At 47.1% G+C, this 19,049-nt stretch overlaps 1 protein-coding gene across 1 annotated transcript in view; it reads left to right on the forward strand.

Moving 5' to 3' along the window:
• XRN2 (5'-3' exoribonuclease 2) overlaps positions 1-19,049 on the forward strand; it is a 705,538-nt gene that overhangs the window by 182,625 nt on the left and 503,864 nt on the right. The window contains exon 15 of the mRNA XM_069234351.1: positions 18,158-18,292. Within this exon, the coding sequence (XP_069090452.1) occupies positions 18,158-18,292 (135 nt within the window). The remainder of the gene's footprint in view (positions 1-18,157; positions 18,293-19,049) is intronic.

Here is a 19,049-nt window from a genome sequence, read left to right on the forward strand (position 1 = left end):
CCTTGAATTTAGCTATCTTGAACCACGACCTGAGTGTAAGGAAATGCCTCCTTGGCATGGTTGCCCCCTGACTTTTTGCCTTTGCTGATGCTATGTTTACAATTGAAAGTGTGCTGAGGCCTGCTAACCAGGCCCCAGCACCAGTGTTCTTTCCCTAACCTGTACTTTTGTATCCACAATTGGCAGACCCTGGCATCCAGATAAGTCCCTTGTAACTGGTACTTCTAGTACCAAGGGCCCTGATGCCAAGGAAGGTCTCTAAGGGCTGCAGCATGTCTTATGCCACCCTGGAGACCTCTCACTCAGCACAGACACACTGCTTGCCAGCTTGTGTGTGCTAGTGAGGACAAAACGAGTAAGTCGACATGGCACTCCCCTCAGGGTGCCATGCCAGCCTCTCACTGCCTATGCAGTATAGGTAAGACACCCCTCTAGCAGGCCTTACAGCCCTAAGGCAGGGTGCACTATACCATAGGTGAGGGTACCAGTGCATGAGCATGGTACCCCTACAGTGTCTAAACAAAACCTTAGACATTGTAAGTGCAGGGTAGCCATAAGAGTATATGGTCTGGGAGTCTGTCAAACACGAACTCCACAGCACCATAATGGCTACACTGAAAACTGGGAAGTTTGGTATCAAGCTTCTCAGCACAATAAATGCACACTGATGCCAGTGTACATTTTATTGTAAAATACACCACAGAGGGCACCTTAGAGGTGCCCCCTGAAACTTAACCGACTGTCTGTGTAGGCTGACTAGTTCCAGCAGCCTGCCACACCAGAGACATGTTGCTGGCCCCATGGGGAGAGTGCCTTTGTCACTCTGAGGCCAGTAACAAAGCCTGCACTGGGTGGAGATGCTAACACCTCCCCCAGGCAGGAGCTGTGACACCTGGCGGTGAGCCTCAAAGGCTCACCCCTTTGTCACAGCCCAGCAGGGCACTCCAGCTTAGTGGAGTTGCCCGCCCCCTCCGGCCACGGCCCCCACTTTTGGCGGCAAGGCTGGAGGGAACAAAGAAAGAAACAAGGAGGAGTCACTGGCCAGTCAGGACAGCCCCTAAGGTGTCCTGAGCTGAGGTGACTCTGACTTTTAGAAATCCTCCATCTTGCAGATGGAGGATTCCCCCAATAGGGTTAGGATTGTGACCCCCTCCCCTTGGGAGGAGGCACAAAGAGGGTGTACCCACCCTCAGGGCTAGTAGCCATTGGCTACTAACCCCCCAGACCTAAACACGCCCTTAAATTTAGTATTTAAGGGCTACCCTGAACCCTAGAAAATTAGATTCCTGCAACTACAAGAAGGACTGCCTAGCTGAAAACCCCTGCAGAGGAAGACCAGAAGACGACTACTGCCTTGGCTCCAGAAACTCACCGGCCTGTCTCCTGCCTTCCAAAGATCCTGCTCCAGCGACGCCTTCCAAAGGGACCAGCGACCTCGACATCCTCTGAGGACTGCCCCTGCTTCGAAAAGACAAGAAACTCCCGAGGACAGCGGACCTGCTCCAAGAAAGGCTGCACTTTGTTTCCAGCAGCCTTGAAAGAACCCTGCAAGCTCCCCGCAAGAAGCGTGAGACTTGCAACACTGCACCCGGCGACCCCGACTCGGCTGGTGGAGAACCAACACCTCAGGGAGGACCCCAGGACTACTCTGATACTGTGAGTACCAAAGCCTGTCCCCCCTGAGCCCCCACAGCGCCGCCTGCAGAGGGAATCCCGAGGCTTCCCCTGACCGCGACTCTCTGAATCCTAAGTCCTGACGCCTGGGAGAGACCCTGCACCCGCAGCCCCCAGGACCTGAAGGACCGGACTTTCACTGGAGAAGCGACCCCCAGGAGTCCCTCTCCCTCGCCCAAGTGGAGGTTTCCCCGAGGAACCCCCCCCCTTGCCTGCCTGCAGCGCTGAAGAGATCCCGAGATCTCTCATAGACTAACATTGCGAACCCGACGCCTGTTTCTACTCTGCACCCGGCCGCCCCCGCGCCGCTGAGGGTGAAATTTCTGTGTGGACTTGTGTCCCCCCCGGTGCCCTACAAAACCCCCCTGGTCTGCCCTCCGAAGACGCGGGTACTTATCTGCAAGCAGACCGGAACCGGGGCACCCCCTTCTCTCCATTCTAGCCTATGCGTTTTGGGCACCACTTTGAACTCTGCACCTGAGCTGCTGGTGTGGTGACTTTGGGGTTGCTCTGAACCCCCAACGGTGGGCTACTTTGGACCAAGAACTGAACCCTGTAAGTGTCTTACTTACCCGGTAAAACTAACAAAAACTTACCTCCCCCAGGAACTGTGAAAATTGCACTAAGTGTCCACTTTTAAAACAGCTATTTGTCAATAACTTGTAAAGTATACATGCAATTTTTATGATTTAAAGTTCCTAAAGTACTTACCTGCAATACCTTTCGAATGAGATATTACATGTAGAATTTGAACCTGTGGTTCTTAAAATAAACTAAGAAAATATATTTTTCTATACAAAAACCTATTGGCTGGATTTGTCTCTGAGTGTGTGTACCTCATTTATTGTCTATGTGTATGTACAACAAATGCTTAACACTACTCCTTGGATAAGCCTACTGCTCGACCACACTACCACAAAATAGAGCATTAGTATTATCTCTTTTTGCCACTATCTTACCTCTAAGGGGAACCCTTGGACTCTGTGCATGCTATTCCTTACTTTGAAATAGCACATACAGAGCCAACTTCCTACACTGAGTGTATGGCCATTCTCAAAGAGGATGTTGTAGACCTATTATGCATGCATGCATGCTACGCAACAAAGGGGAAACTATTTTACTATTGTCATTCAAAACAGATTGACCCGCTCACTCCAGCGGTACAGGATATTGTTTACTACTTGCTAAATCTACAAAGCTATGTACTAGCATTTACTTCGATCAGGTTGTGCCTAGCTACAGTGTCTACAAATGTACAAACTAGACACATTTCTCCAAGATTCCAGGAAATAAATCCTTTATTGAAGGCCTGACCAGGATAACACCTCCCAGCACAGTCATGGAATCATCATGTACTCACTAGGTTTGAGGCCCCCTTAGGAGCCCCTTCATTTATGTCCACTCCAATTCCTTTTTTTGGAAAGTGGCTTTTATAGTTGCTTTTCCTTAAGCTGCATTACCAATCTTCAAGCATTAACCTTAGAAGAACCCTTTTCAGGTGCATAAAGACAGTTATCCAGTATTGGATCTTTCATAAATTCACATGCTTGAATCATCCGTTGTCGAGGTGGGAGTCCCATGGTCTACTATAAGAGCAGTAAGTAAAAATTTCCACTTGACTCGTGACAATCGGGCTCCTGCACCCTCTAGAATATTCCCCAAAGAGGCTCATTCCCTACCGCATGTTGTGTGAAGGGAGTCTCCCTGAGCTCTGCTCAGTTTTTTTTCCTCTCAAAGATTTTTCTTCAGAAAAGTCTGATTCCTCCAGAAGAGGCCTTTTCTGGCCTTGTAAGACCTGTGGCAAGAAAAGGCTACATATGGATGACCCACATAAAGACTACTTATATTGATTACATCCTGAGCATCAGGTAACTGATTGTAAAATATGCCGCACCTTCTCTAAGACCCTTAGAGACCGAGAAGGAAGACTGTTAATCTGGCTGTAGGAAGTTGGCTCTGTATATACTATCTTAAAGTGAGAGATCGTGTGCAGAGTCCAAGGGTTCCCCTGAGAGGTTGATAGTGGCAAAATTAGATATTTTTAATGCTCTATTTTGTGGTAGTGTGGTCGAGCAGTAGGCTTATCAGAGGATAGTGTTAAGCATTTGTTGTACACACAGGCACTAAATGAGGAACAAGTACTGTAGGAAGTTGGCTCTGTATGCACTATTTCAAAGTAAGGAATAGAATGCACAGTCCAAGGGTTCCCCTTAGAGGTAAGATAGTGGCAAAAAGAGATAATTCTAATGCTCTATATTGTGATAGAGCAGTAGGCTTATCAGAGGGTAGTGTTAAGCATTTGTTGTACACACAGGCAATTAATGAGGAACACACACTCCAAGACAATTCCAGGCCAATAGGTTTTTGTATAGAAAAATATATGTTCGATGGCATCTGTCGCTGTAGATACGCATGTTCTGCAATAGCTCGCCATCTGGTGTTGGGCCGGAGTGTTACAAGTTGTTTTTCTTCGAAGAAGTCTTTCGAGTCACGGGACCGAGTGACTCCTCCTTTTGTCTCCATTGCGCATGGGCGTCGACTCCATCTTCGATTGTTTTTTTTCCGCCATCGGGTTCGGACGTGTTCCTGTCGCTCCGAGTTTCGGAACGGAAAATTAGCTAATTTCGGAAGATTTTCGTCGGTATTGTTGCGTTCGGGATCGGCGTACTTAGATTCCACACCGCATCGAAGAGCTCCGGTGCCCTTCGGGGTAGTTTTTCGATCCTCCGTCGGGGCCTGGTCGGCCCGACCGCGTGCTGAAGAACGCCGATGGAACGGACCCCGTTCCGTTTCTGCCCCAAATGCCACAATAAATACCCTTACACTGACCAACACTTGGTCTGCAACCTGTGCCTGTCACCTGAGCACAGCGAAGACACCTGCGAGGCCTGTCGTGCGTTCCGGTCCCGAAAAACACTCCGAGACCGTCGAGCCAGAAGACTTCAGATGGCGTCCGCACCGACAGCCCAACGGGAGTTCGAGGAACAGGAAGAAGGTACCTTTTCGATCCAAGACTCAGACTCCGAAGGATTCGACGATACACAAACCGTGAGTAAGACGTCGAAATCCACTCAGAAGAACATTTACAAGGCCCAGGGGACGCCACTGCCACCAGGCCATGGCTCGACCCATAAATTCGGTGACCGCCCGTCGGCACCGAAAAAGGCCCAAACCGTGCCGAGATCGTCCGACTCCGGTCGAGACACCGGCACGCAGCCTTCTCGGGACCGAGAAAGTGCTGGAGACGAGCCTCGACACCGAGATGCCGGTGCCGACACGGCTCGACGCCGAGACAGCGGCACCGAAACAGATGGACGCCGAGAGGTTTCGGCCCCGAAAAAGAAAAGTCACCTCGGAGCCGAAAAAACACGCAGACAGGGTTTCGATGCCGAAACAAACTGCAAGCGACCCAGCTTCAGGCTCTTATACAGAAGAGCACTCGCTAACCTCCCAAATGCAGAAGCATAGGTTTGAGGAAGAGCTGCAAGCAACTGATGTGGACCATACGCAAAAGCGTATCTTCATACAGCAGGGGACAGGAAAAAGGACAAAGAAGGTTGGAGTTCCAGACGGAACAGACACCACAACCAAAAGTGGTGAAAAGAGTTACCCCACCACCCTCTCCTCCGCCTGTGATTAACGTCTCACCAGCACAAACTCCATCACACTCCCCAGCTCACACCACCATGAGCCAGGGTGACCAAGATCAGGACGCATGGGACCTATACGACGCCCCAGTGTCAGATAACAGTCCGGAGGCATACCCTACAAAGCCATCTCCACCAGTAGACAGCACCGCGTATTCTCAAGTGGTGGCTAGAGCAGCACAATTTCACAACGTAAGCCTCCACTCAGAACAGGTCGAGGATGATTTCTTATTCAACACACTCTCCTCCACCCACAGCTCCTACCAAAGCCTGCCTATGCTCCCTGGTATGCTCCGGCACGCAAAAGACATCTTTAAGGAGCCGGTCAAAAGTAGGGCAATCACACCAAGGGTGGAAAAAAAGTATAAGGCGCCTCCTACAGACCCGGCTTTCATCACTACACAGCTGCCACCAGACTGTCGTTGTAGGAGCAGCTAGGAAAAGGGCCAACTCTCACACATCTGGAGATGCACCACCCCCAGATAAAGAAAGCCGCAAGTTCGATGCAGCTGGTAAAAGAGTCGCAGCACAAGCTGCAAACCAGTGGCGCATCGCGAACTCACAGGCACTACTTGCGCGCTATGACAGAGCCCACTGGAACGAGATGCAACATCTCATTGAACATCTGCCCAAGGACTTACAAAATAGGGCAAAACAAGTGGTTGAGGAGGGACAGACCATTTCCAACAACCAGATCCGCTCCTCCATGGACGCTGCAGATACAGCTGCACGGACAATTAATACATCTGTAACTATCAGAAGGCATGCATGGCTCCGAACGTATGGATTTAAACCAGAGATTCAACAAGCAGTTCTCAATATGCCTTTTAATGAAAAAGAACTGTTCGGTCCAGAAGTGGACACAGCGATTGAGAAACTCAAAAAAGATACGGACACTGCCAAAGCCATGGGCGCACTCTACTCCCCGCAGAGCAGAGGGAATTACAGCACATTCCGTAAAACGCCCTTTCGAGGGGGGTTTCGAGGTCAAAGCACACAAGCCAGCACCTCACAAGCCACACCGTCCAGTTACCAGGGACAGTATAGAGGAGGTTTTCGGGGACAATATAGAGGAGGGCAATTCCCTAGAAATAGAGGAAGATTTCAAAGCCCCAAAGCCCCTACTACTAAACAGTGACTCACAGGTCACTCACCCCCTCCACACAACACCAGTGGGGGGAAGAATAGGTCATTATTACAATGCATGGGAGGAAATCACTACAGACACTTGGGTTCTAGCAATTATCCAACATGGTTATTGCATAGAATTTCTACAATTCCCTCCAAACATACCACCAAAAGCACAAAATTTAACCACACCATTCCAATCTCCTGGAGATAGAAGTGCAGGCACTATTGCAAAATAATGCAATCGAATTAGTGCCAAACACACAAATAAACACAGGAGTTTACTCACTGTACTTTCTGATACCAAAGAAGGACAAAACACTGAGACCAATCCTAGACCTCAGAGTAGTGAACACTTTCATCAAATCAGACCACTTCCACATGGTCACACTACAAGAAGTATTGCCATTGCTAAAACTACACGACTACATGGCAACTTTAGACCTCAAGGATGCTTATTTCCATATACCAATACACCCATCGCACAGGAAATACCTAAGGTTTGTATTCAAAGGAATACATTACCAATTCAAGGTACTGCCTTTCGGATTAACAACCGCACCAAGAGTCTTTACCAAATGTCTAGCGGTAGTCGCTGCACACATAAGAAGGCAGCAAATACATGTGTTCCCATATTTGGACGACTGGCTAATCAAGGCCCATTCGTTCATACAGTGCTCAAATCACACAAATCAGATCATACAAACCCTCTTCAAACTCGGGTTCACCGTCAACTTTACAAAATCCAACATTCTGCCGCGCAAGGTACAACAATACCTAGGAGCCATAATAGACACATCAAAAGGAGTAGCCACTCCAAGTCCACAAAGAATTCTAAATTTCATCACCATCATACAACGCATGTATCCAACACAAAAGATACAGGCAAAGATGGTATTACAACTCCTAGGCATGATGTCATCATGCATAGCCATTGTCCCAAACGCAAGACTGCACATGAGGCCCTTACAACAATGCCTAGCATCACAGTGGTCTCAAGCACAGGGTCACCTTCTAGATCTGGTGTTAATAGACCGCCAAACTTACCTCTCGCTTCTGTGGTGGAACAACATAAATTTAAACAAGGGGCGGCCTTTCCAAGACCCAGTGCCACAATACGTAATAATAACAGATGCTTCCATGACAGGGTGGGGAGCACACCTCGATCAACACAGCATACAAGGACAATGGAACGTACATCAAACAAAACTGCATACCAATCACCTAGAACTTCTAGCAGTTTTTCAAGCACTAAAAGCTTTCCAACCAATAATAGTTCACAAATACATTCTCGTCAAAACAGACAACATGACAACAATGTATTATCTAAACAAGCAGGGGGGGGACGCACTCCACGCAGTTAAGCCTGCTAGCACAAAAAATTTGGCATTGGGCAATTCACAACCAAATTCGCCTAATTGCACAGTTTATACCAGGGATACAAAATCAACTCGCAGACAATCTCTCTCGAGATCACCAACAGGTCCACGAATGGGAAATTCACCCCCAAATTCTGAACACTTATTTCAAACTCTGGGGAACACCTCAGATAGACTTGTTTGCGACAAGGGAGAACGCAAAATGCCAAAACTTCGCATCCAGATACCCACACAAACAATCCCAAGGCAATGCCCTATGGATGAACTGGTCAGGGATATTTGCTTACGCTTTTCCTCCTCTCCCTCTCCTTCCTTACCTGGTAAACAAACTCAGTCAAAGCAAACTCAAACTCATATTGATAGTGTAAGGAAATGCCTCCTTGGCATGGTTGCCCCCTGACTTTTTGCCTTTGCTGATGCTATGTTTACAATTGAAAGTGTGCTGAGGCCTGCTAACCAGGCCCCAGCACCAGTGTTCTTTCCCTAAACCTGTACTTTTGTATCCACAATTGGCAGACCCTGGCATCCAGATAAGTCCCTTGTAACTGGTACTTCTAGTACCAAGGGCCCTGATGCCAAGGAAGGTCTCTAAGGGCTGCAGCATGTCTTATGCCACCCTGGAGACCTCTCACTCAGCACAGACACACTGCTTGCCAGCTTGTGTGTGCTAGTGAGGACAAAACGAGTAAGTCGACATGGCACTCCCCTCAGGGTGCCATGCCAGCCTCTCACTGCCTATGCAGTATAGGTAAGACACCCCTCTAGCAGGCCTTACAGCCCTAAGGCAGGGTGCACTATACCATAGGTGAGGGTACCAGTGCATGAGCATGGTACCCCTACAGTGTCTAAACAAAACCTTAGACATTGTAAGTGCAGGGTAGCCATAAGAGTATATGGTCTGGGAGTCTGTCAAACACGAACTCCACAGCACCATAATGGCTACACTGAAAACTGGGAAGTTTGGTATCAAACTTCTCAGCACAATAAATGCACACTGATGCCAGTGTACATTTTATTGTAAAATACACCACAGAGGGCACCTTAGAGGTGCCCCCTGAAACTTAACCGACTATCTGTGTAGGCTGACTAGTTTTAGCAGCCTGCCACAAACCGAGACATGTTGCTGGCCCCATGGGGAGAGTGCCTTTGTCACTCTGAGGCCAGTAACAAAGCCTGCACTGGGTGGAGATGCTAACACCTCTCCCAGGCAGGAATTGTCACACCTGGCGGTGAGCCTCAAAGGCTCACCTCCTTTGTGCCAACCCAGCAGGACACTCCAGCTAGTGGAGTTGCCCGCCCCCTCCGGCCAGGCCCCACTTTTGGCGGCAAGGCCGGAGAAAATAATGAGAATAACAAGGAGGAGTCACTGGCCAGTCAGGACAGCCCCTAAGGTGTCCTGAGCTGAGGTGACTCTAACTTTTAGAGATCCTCCATCTTGCAGATGGAGGATTCCCCCAATAGGGTTAGGATTGTGACCCCCTCCCCTTGGGAGGAGGCACAAAGAGGGTGTACCCACCCTCAGGGCTAGTAGCCATTGGCCACTAACCCCCCAGACCTAAACACGCCCTTAAATTTAGTATTTAAGGGCTACCCTGAACCCTAGAAAATTAGATTCCTGCAACTACAAGAAGAAGGACTGCCCAGCTGAAAACCCCTGCAGCGGAAGACCAGAAGACGACAACTGCCTTGGCTCCAGAAACTCACCGGCCTGTCTCCTGCCTTCCAAAGATCCTGCTCCAGCGACGCCTTCCAAAGGGACCAGCGACCTCGACATCCTCTGAGGACTGCCCCTGCTTCGAAAAGACAAGAAACTCCCGAGGACAGCGGACCTGCTCCAAGAAAAGCTGCAACTTTGTTTCCAGCAGCTTTAAAGAACCCTGCAAGCTCCCCGCAAGAAGCGTGAGACTTGCAACACTGCACCCGGCGACCCCGACTCGGCTGGTGGCGATCCAACACCTCAGGAGGGACCCCAGGACTACTCTGATACTGTGAGTACCAAAACCTGTCCCCCCTGAGCCCCCACAGCGCCGCCTGCAGAGGGAAACCCGAGGCTTCCCCTGACCGCGACTCTTTGAACCTAAAGTCCCGACGCCTGGGAGAGACCCTGCACCCGCAGCCCCCAGGACCTGAAGGACCGGACTTTCACTGGAGAAGTGACCCCCAGGAGTCCCTCTCCCTTGCCCAAGTGGAGGTTTCCCCGAGGAATCCCCCCCTTGCCTGCCTGCAGCGCTGAAGAGATCCCGAGATCCCTCATAGACTAACATTGCGAACCCGACGCTTGTCTCTACACTGCACCCGGCCGCCCCCGCGCCGCTGAGGGTGAAATTTCTGTGTGGACTTGTGTCCCCCCCGGTGCCCTACAAAACCCCCCTGGTCTGCCCTCCGAAGACGCGGGTACTTACCTGCAAGCAGACCGGAACCTGGGCACCCCCTTCTCTCCATTCTAGCCTATGTGTTTTGGGCACCACTTTGAACTCTGCACCTGACCGCCCTGAGCTGCTGGTGTGGTGACTTTGGGGTTGCTCTGAACCCCCAACGGTGGGCTACCTTGGACCAAGAACTAAGCCCTGTAAGTGTCTTACTTACCTGGTAAAACTAACAAAAACTTACCTCCCCCAGGAACTGTGAAAATTGCACTAAGTGTCCACTTTTAAAACAGCTATTTGTCAATAACTTGTAAAGTATACATGCAATTTTTATGATTTGAAGTTCCTAAAGTACTTACCTGCAATACCTTTCGAATGAGATATTACATGTAGAATTTGAACCTGTGGTTCTTAAAATAAACTAAGAAAAGATATTTTTTTTATATAAAAACCTATTGGCTGGATTTGTCTCTGAGTGTGTGTACCTCATTTATTGTCTGTGTATGTACAACAAATGCTTAACACTACTCCTTGGATAAGCCTACTGCTCGACCACACTACCACAAAATAGAGCATTAGTATTATCTATTTTTACCACTATTTTACCTCTAAGGGGAACCCTTGGACTCTGTGCATGCTATTCCTTACTTTGAAATAGCACATACAGAGCCAACTTCCTACAGATAGCACCAACTTGGGCAAGGCAACCCTGGTACACAACGCTGCTAGACCTATCAGTGGTACCCTGCATCAAATTGCCCAACAGGCCAGATCTGTTGACACAGCACAACCAAAAGATCAGACACCCAGATCCAGCATCGCTGAATCTAGCAATCTGGCTCCTGAAATCCTAGAATTCGGGCACTTACAACTTACCCAAGAATGTATGGAAGTCATAAAACAAGCAAGAAGGCCATCCACCAGGCACTGCTATGCAAGTAAATGGAAGAGGTTTGTTTGCTACTGCCATATTAATCAAATACAACCATTACACACAACTCCAGAACATGTAGTGGGTTACTTGCTTCACTTACAAAAATCTAACCTAGCTTTCTCTTCCATTAAGATTCACCTTGCAGCAATATCTGCATACCTGCAGACTACCTATTCAACTTCCCTATATAAAATACCAGTCATTAAAGCATTCATGGAGGGCCTTAGGAGAATTATACCACCAAGAACACTACCTGTTCCTTCATGGAACCTAAATGTTGTCCTAACTAGACTTATGGGTCCACCTTTTGAACCCATGCACTCCTGCGACATACAGTTCCTAACCTGGAAGGTGGCATTTCTCATCGCCATTACTTCCCTGAGAAGAGTAAGCGAGATTCAGGCGTTTACTATACAGGAACCTTTTATACAACTACACAAAAATAAAGTCGTCCTAAGGACCAATCCTAAATTTTTGCCAAAGGTTATTTCACCGTTCCATCTAAATCAAACAGTGGAACTTCCAGTGTTCTTTCCACAGCCAGATACCGTAGCTGAAAGGGCACTACATACATTAGATGTCAAAAGAGCATTAATGTATTACATTGACAGAACAAAAAACATCAGAAAGACTAAACAACTCTTTATTGCATTTCAAAAACCTCATGCAGGAAACCCAATTTCAAAACAAGGTATAGCCAGATGGATAGTTAAATGCATCCAAATCTGCTACCTTAAAGCTAAACGACAGCTGCCCATTACACCAAGGGCACACTCAACCAGAAAGAAAGGTGCTACCATGGCCTTTCTAGGAAACATCCCAATGCAAGAAATATGTAAGGCAGCCACATGGTCTACGCCTCACACATTCACCAAGCACTACTGTGTAGACGTGTTATCCGCTCAACAAGCCACAGTAGGTCAAGCCGTATTAAGGACATTATTTCAGACTACTTCCACTCCTACAGGCTGATCCACCGCTTTTGGGGAAATAACTGCTTACTAGTCTATGCAGAACATGCGTATCTACAGCGACAGATGCCATCGAACTGAAAATGTCACTTACCCAGTGTACATCTGTTCGTGGCATCAGTCGCAGTAGATTCGCATGTGCCCACCCGCCTCCCCGGGAGCCTGTAGCAGTTTGGAAGTTACCTTTCAATTATTTATATATGTATCATCTCAACCTTAAATAGGTGCATACTTAGTCACTCCATTGCATGGGCACTATTACTACAATTCAACTCCTACCTCACCCTCTGCGGGGGAAAAACAATCGAAGATGGAGTCGACGCCCATGCGCAATGGAGACAAAAGGAGGAGTCACTCGGTCCCGTGACTCGAAAGACTTCTTCGAAGAAAAACAACTTGTAACACTCCGGCCCAACACCAGATGGCGAGCTATTGCAGAACATGCGAATCTACTGCGACTGATGCCACGAACAGATGTACACTGGGTAAGTGACATTTTCATTTCTTAGTTTATTTTAAGAACCACAGGTTCAAATTTTACAAGTAATACTTCAAATGAAAGGTATTGCAGGTAAGTACTTTAGGAACTTTGAATAATCACAATAGCATATATACTTTTCAATTAAATCACATATAGCTATTTTAAAATTAGACACAGTGCAATTTTCAACAGTTCCTGGGCGAGGTAAGTATTGGTTAGTTTTTGTAGGTAAGTAAACCACCTACGGGGTTCAAGTTTGGGTCCAAAGTAGCCCACCGTTGGGGGTTCAGAGCAACCCCAAAGTTACCACACCAGCAGCTCAGGGCCGGTCAGGTGCAGAGGTCAAAGTGGTGCCCAAAACACATAGGCTTCAATGGAGAAGGGGGTGCCCCGGTTCCAGTCTGCCAGCAGGTAAGTACCCGCGTCTTCAGAGGGCAGACCAGGGGTGTTTTGTAGGGCACGGGGGGGGGGGGGGGGCACAAGTCAGCACAAAGTACACCCTCAGCAGCACGGGTGCGGCCAGGTGCAGTGTGCAAACACGCATCTGGTTTGTAATTGAAATCAATGGGAGACCAAGGGGTCTCTTCAGCGATGCAGGCAAGGGTGGGCTCCTCGGGATAGCCACCACCTAGGCAAGGGAGAGGGCTTCCTGGGGGTCACTCCTGCACTGGAGTTCCGATCTTTCAGGTCCTGGGGTGCAGAGTCGGGATCTGGGAGTCAGGCAGTCGTGGTCAGGGGAGCCTCGGGATTTCCTCTGCCGGCGTCGCTGTGGGGGCTCAGGGGGGGGGGGAAAACTCTGGCTACTCAGTCTCGTAGTCGCCGGGGAGTCCAAGTCGAGCCGGGGGCGTCGGGTGCAGAGTAGCAAGTCTCACTCTTCCGGCGGGAAACACAGTTGTCTTGAAGTTGCTTCTTTGGAAACAAAGTTGTAGTCTTGGATGAACAGGGCCGCTGTCCTCGGGAGTTTCTTGGTCCTTCTAGAGCAGGGCAGTCCTCTGAGGATTCAGAGGTCGCTGATCCTGGGGAAAGCGTCGCTGGAGCAGTGTCTTTAGAAGGGAGGGAGACAGGCCGGTAGAGCTGGGGCCAAAGCAGTTGGTGTCCATCTTCTCTGCAGGGTTTTTCAGCTTAGCGGTCCTCTTCTTAGGTTGCAGGAATCTGAGTTCCTAGGTTCTGGGGAGCCCCTAAATACTGAATTTAGGGGTGTGTTTAGGTCTGGGGGGGTCAGTTGCCAATGGCTACTAGTCCTGAGGGTGGCACATTCCTATCCTTATTGGGGGAATCCTCCATCTGCAAGATGGAGGATTTCTAAAAGTCAGTCACTTCAGCTCAGGACACCTTAGGGGCTGTCCTGACTGGTCAGTGACTCCTCCTTGTTTTTCTCATTATCTCCTCCGGCCTTGCCGCCAAAAGTGGGACTGTGGCCGGAGGGGGCGGGCAACTCCACTAGCTGGAATGCCCTGGGGTGCTGTAACAAAGGGGGTAAGCCTTTGAGGCTCACCGCCAGGTGTTAGGCCTGCAAGGGGGAGGTGATAAGCATCTCCACCCAGTACAGGCTTTGTTACTAGCCACAGAGTGACAAAGGCACTCTCACCATGTGGCCAGCAACATGTCTGGTGTGTGGCAGGCTGCTAAAACTAGTCAGCCTACACGTATAGTCGGTTAAGGTTTCAGGGGGCACCTCTGGGGTGTATGTTACAATAAAATGTACACTGGCATCATTGTGCATTTATTGTGCTGTGAAGTTTGATACCAAACTTCCCAGTTTTCAGTGTAGCCATTATGGTGCTGGGGCGTTTGTGCATGACAGACTCCCAGGCCATATACTCTTATGGCTACCCTGCACTTACAATGTCTAAGGTTTTGACACTTAGACACTGTAGGGGCATGTCTGTGTGTGTACAACAAATGCTTAACACTACCCTCTGATAAGCCTACTGCCCGACCACACTACCACAAAATAGAGCATTAGAATTATCTCTTTACCACTATCTTACCTCTAAGGGGAACCCTTGGACTCTGTGCATGCTATTTCTTACTTTGAAATAGTACATACAGAGCCAACTTCCTACAATGTGCATTCAAGGGAAATGGTCGATTGTGCAGAAAAAAACTTCATATAAATCTGCTAGAATTGAAAGCAATTTTTCTTACTCAAAGCGTTCCTTCTGCAGATTGCAGGATCCTCTGTGTTGGTCCGCACGGACAACACTACATGCATGTTCTACATCAACAAACACGGAGGAACAAGATTTTTCCCTCTCAAGAGAAGCTCAATCATTGTGGGAATAGCTCACACTTCACAAGATTTGTCTGAGTGGAACACCTGCCAGGTGTCTGCAACGCCCTAGCGGACTCTCAGCAGGACGGACGACAACTGCCACGAATTGGAACTCTATCCGAGGGAGCTAGACAGCATCTTTCTGTGCTGGGGACGTCCAACCCTGGATCGGTTTGCCAACAATCAAAACACCAAATGCCAGTTTTACGCCAGTCCGTACCCACTCCCAGGTTCGTGGGGGAATGCCCTTTTGATGCGATGGTCCTGGAATCTTTGCATACACTTTTCCCCCTTTCCATTGATTCCCAGGCTTCTGAAGAAGATGAAATCAGAGGGTTGCAAGCTAATACTCATAGCACCCAAGTGGCCCAGACAGTATTGGTACATGGAACTCCTATCAGTGGCCATTCCCTTACATTTTCCCAGCGAACACAACCTTTTAACAGAGTCCAGGTCAATTATGCTGTCCAGATCCTGCATCTCTCCAATTGCAAGCATGGCTCCTGAATTCTATGAGTTTCAGGGCATGAGCATCGACACAGAATGCAAAGTAATTTTGTCTAGGGCACGGGCTGACCGTACAAACAGGTCTTACGGGCTCAAATGTTAGAGGTTTTGTATCTGGTGCCATCAAAGCAATTTGCATCCGCTAAGTCTTGCCAGAGCAAATTATCCTACCTTCTCACTCTAACACATGCATGACCAAGCCCAGCTTTTGACAAAGTCCATTTGGCTGCTATATCATCTTACAGACGCTTTGATACGCCCTCCCTTGATTCATCCAGACTAAACAGTCCGTTTTGCACTTTACCTCTGGTGCGAACACCTCCACCCCTACCCCTATGGCATTTAAACGTAGTTCTTTCACAATTAATGAAAGCCCCGTTTGAATCTATTCAGAGTAGAGCTGAAATACTTGACATGGAAGGTAGCAACTCTGCTGGGTTTTACGTCCACAGGAAGAGTCCGTGCTATACAGGCTTTTACCATTAAAGAGCCTTATCTTATGTTTTCAGACGACTTTGTCCTTCTTCGAACAAACCAGAGATACATCCCTAAGGTGCCTTCATCTTTTCATTTGAATGAACCAGTGATATTGAGAATTCTTCCCGAATCCAACAGTGGCTGAGAGGACTCTCCACACACTAGATATCAAAAGATGCTTGAAGTTCTACCTTCAGAGTACTAAACGGCTTCGGAAGACAGACCAGCTCTTAGTCTCATATGCCCAAGGCTGTCAGGGTACAGGGGTCACTAAGGCTACGATAGCTCATTGGATTGCATCCACCAAGAGTTTTGCCACGCAAAAGTGGAAAAACCATTAACCAAGCGCCCAAAAGCACATTCTAATTTCCACTTTGGCTGCTCTATTGCAAAGGATCGCCTTGGACAAGATATGTCAGGATGCAACGTGGAAGTCTACGCACTCTTTCGCGCAGCATTACTGTCTGGAATCAATGCAAAGAGTGGATTCTCTGGTTGGGCAGGCGGTCCTACGTCCTCTTTCATTGAGGAGATTTTTCCTTGAGTATACCTAATTCTATATACAATTCCAATGTATTTATTGTTTGACATGTTTTTGCTGTGTGTGTATATATGTATGTGTATATATATATATATATACATACATACATGTTCTATATTTAAAAGGATTACAATGCTCGCACCCACCATCCACTGCGGGCATAGGTTATTATGAGTACTGCTGGCTATTCAGATTCAAGCATGTGATTTATGAAAGATCCAATACTGGATAAGAAAACAAGTTACTTACCTGTAACTAAAGTTATCCAGTATTGGTATCGTTCATAAAGTCACATGCAACCCATCCTCTTCCCAATTTGAGGCTCACATCTCCTTTCCATAACATACTCTTCACTCTAGTGCTATAAAATCTGAGTGAATGAGCCTCTTTGGGGAATATTCTAGAGGGTGCTGGAGCCTGATGGGTCATGAGTCGAGTTTGGTTCTTTTTACAAAAGAACATGGATAGGCTGTGTGAATTTGCTAGCATTATAATCTATGGAAATTTTTACTTACTGCTCTTATAGTATACTGTGGGACTCCCACTTCGGGGATTCGAGCATGTGAATTTGAGATGCCAATCCTGGATAACTGTAGTTACAGGTAAGTAACTTGTTTTCTTGTCCTTCATACCAACCCAAGCTTTCTACCAAAGGTCGTTTCACAGTTCCAACTCAGTCAGTCCTCAGTCAATCAGCACTTCTATCCGTCAACTCTTCGAGTCCCTCCCATCGCCGCACTTACCACAACCAGTCATTTGAAGAAAGGGCACTTCATACACTAGGTGCCATAGGAGCACTTGTATATAATATAAGGATAGAACAAACTAATTTAGAAAGACTCATTGTTTGCTGCTTTTTTTAAAAACCACACAGAGAAGGCCATAACCAAATTGGGGATTTGCCAGATCGATAGTCACTTGTATACAAACCTGCTTTGCCAAAGCAAAGAACGTTAATCCCTCCAAAAGCTCACTTCACTCAATAAAGCAGCATCCATGGCTTTCTTAGGGAACTTTCCAGTAGCTAAAAGATGCAAAGGAGTTACTTAGTGTACATTGCATACCTTCTCAAAACACTACTGCCTATATGTATCTGATAGACAGCAGGCCAGGTTTGGCCGAGCAGTACTATGTATGCTCTTTTCAAGCAACTGCAACACCCACAGGCTAGCCACTCCTTAGGGAGGACTGCTTCACAGTATATGCACAACATGGTGTATCTACAGACATCTGTTTGTGGCGTGCAGTGCTGTAGATTCACATGAGCCCACCCTTCTAAGACACCTGTGGTGGTTGTAGTATTCTTTAAAACTTTTTTACACTTACTCTTTGCATGGACATCTCTACATAGCTTTGCAAATCACTGCATCCCTACTCACCTCACTGCAGAAAACCTTCGAACCGTTGAGTTTTTTTACTAGAAAAGGAGTCCTCATTGAACCTTGTGACTCGAAAGACTTCTTCAAAAGAAAAAACACTCGTACATATCCGGACCCAATTCTAGATGGCTGAAGTATACAGAGCATGCGAATCTACAGCACTAAATGCCACAAACAGATCTCTACTGGGTAAAAAACATTTTCCTTTCGATGAATACATTGTCATAGCTGGAATCGTGAAGTTGGGGGGGTTTATCAGTTATCCAATTGAATCTCCAGTTGGATATGAGGCCAGTGCAGAATTTTGTTTTCTGATTCAGTATGTTAAATTAAACTCTTGCCTTGCCACTTGAACTGTGTATTGCCCATTGCATATTCTGGTTTTTCTTTATTTTTAGAGGGAACAAGAAAGGCCTTCTTTCATGCCATCTGGCCAGTTTGCTCCTCAGGCTCTAGGTATGAGGAATAATCATGGTACTCAAGCAATAAATAATCCAAGACAGACCGCTTTTCAGATGCGGATGCAGAATACGGTTAGTGCATTTTATTCTTTGGATTCAGTTGTTTGAGTATAACAACATAGTTTGGAATGGAATTACCATATTTATTGTATGTTTTTAATATCGCCCACTAAAATGTTAGTACCTACCTTTTCTTTGGTCCACAAAGGCATAGAAATAGTCTTGCCACCTATTAAATGTCCTCAGCACTTGGTAAAGTGACCTTGGTAAGTGCACAAATAGTAATTTTTGTGACCAGCAATATCCAAAGCAGTTACTTCAAACCTTAGCCAGTTAACGAGTATTTAGCTGTAGCTATTGTAAGAAAAAGGCACTTGTATTCGAATTTAAATTAACATATATATATATATATATATATATATATATCACCCTTGTGAAAGTGCATTCTTTTGTGTTTTCTTTTCTGTATTTACAACGAGCATTTAAGATAGTTTACTAATCTTATAAAGATTTTTATTCGCACTCAATTTTTATGCATGGAAAGACGGCCAGTAATACAGAAGTTGTTCCCCTGCTGTTGTAGACTGAGGCTGCAGACACAAGCGTGCAAATTCGTTAAAATGAATTTCTCCTTGTGCCTAATGTTATCAAGTCTAATAACATTACTTAGTCTGCCTACCTGTCACGTGGATTTTTAACGCCTCATTGGTTAATCCTAAGGTCTTCTTCAGACCCTAGACTAGTTTCCAAGTGTTTGTCTCTAGTAAGCAGTACTACTGACCTCAGGCAAAGGAATATCCACTTTAGTCCAGGTCCTGATGAAGTCCCC

This window comes from Pleurodeles waltl, chromosome 5 (genome assembly GCF_031143425.1).
Source record: "Pleurodeles waltl isolate 20211129_DDA chromosome 5, aPleWal1.hap1.20221129, whole genome shotgun sequence".
Taxonomy (NCBI): domain Eukaryota; kingdom Metazoa; phylum Chordata; class Amphibia; order Caudata; family Salamandridae; genus Pleurodeles; species Pleurodeles waltl.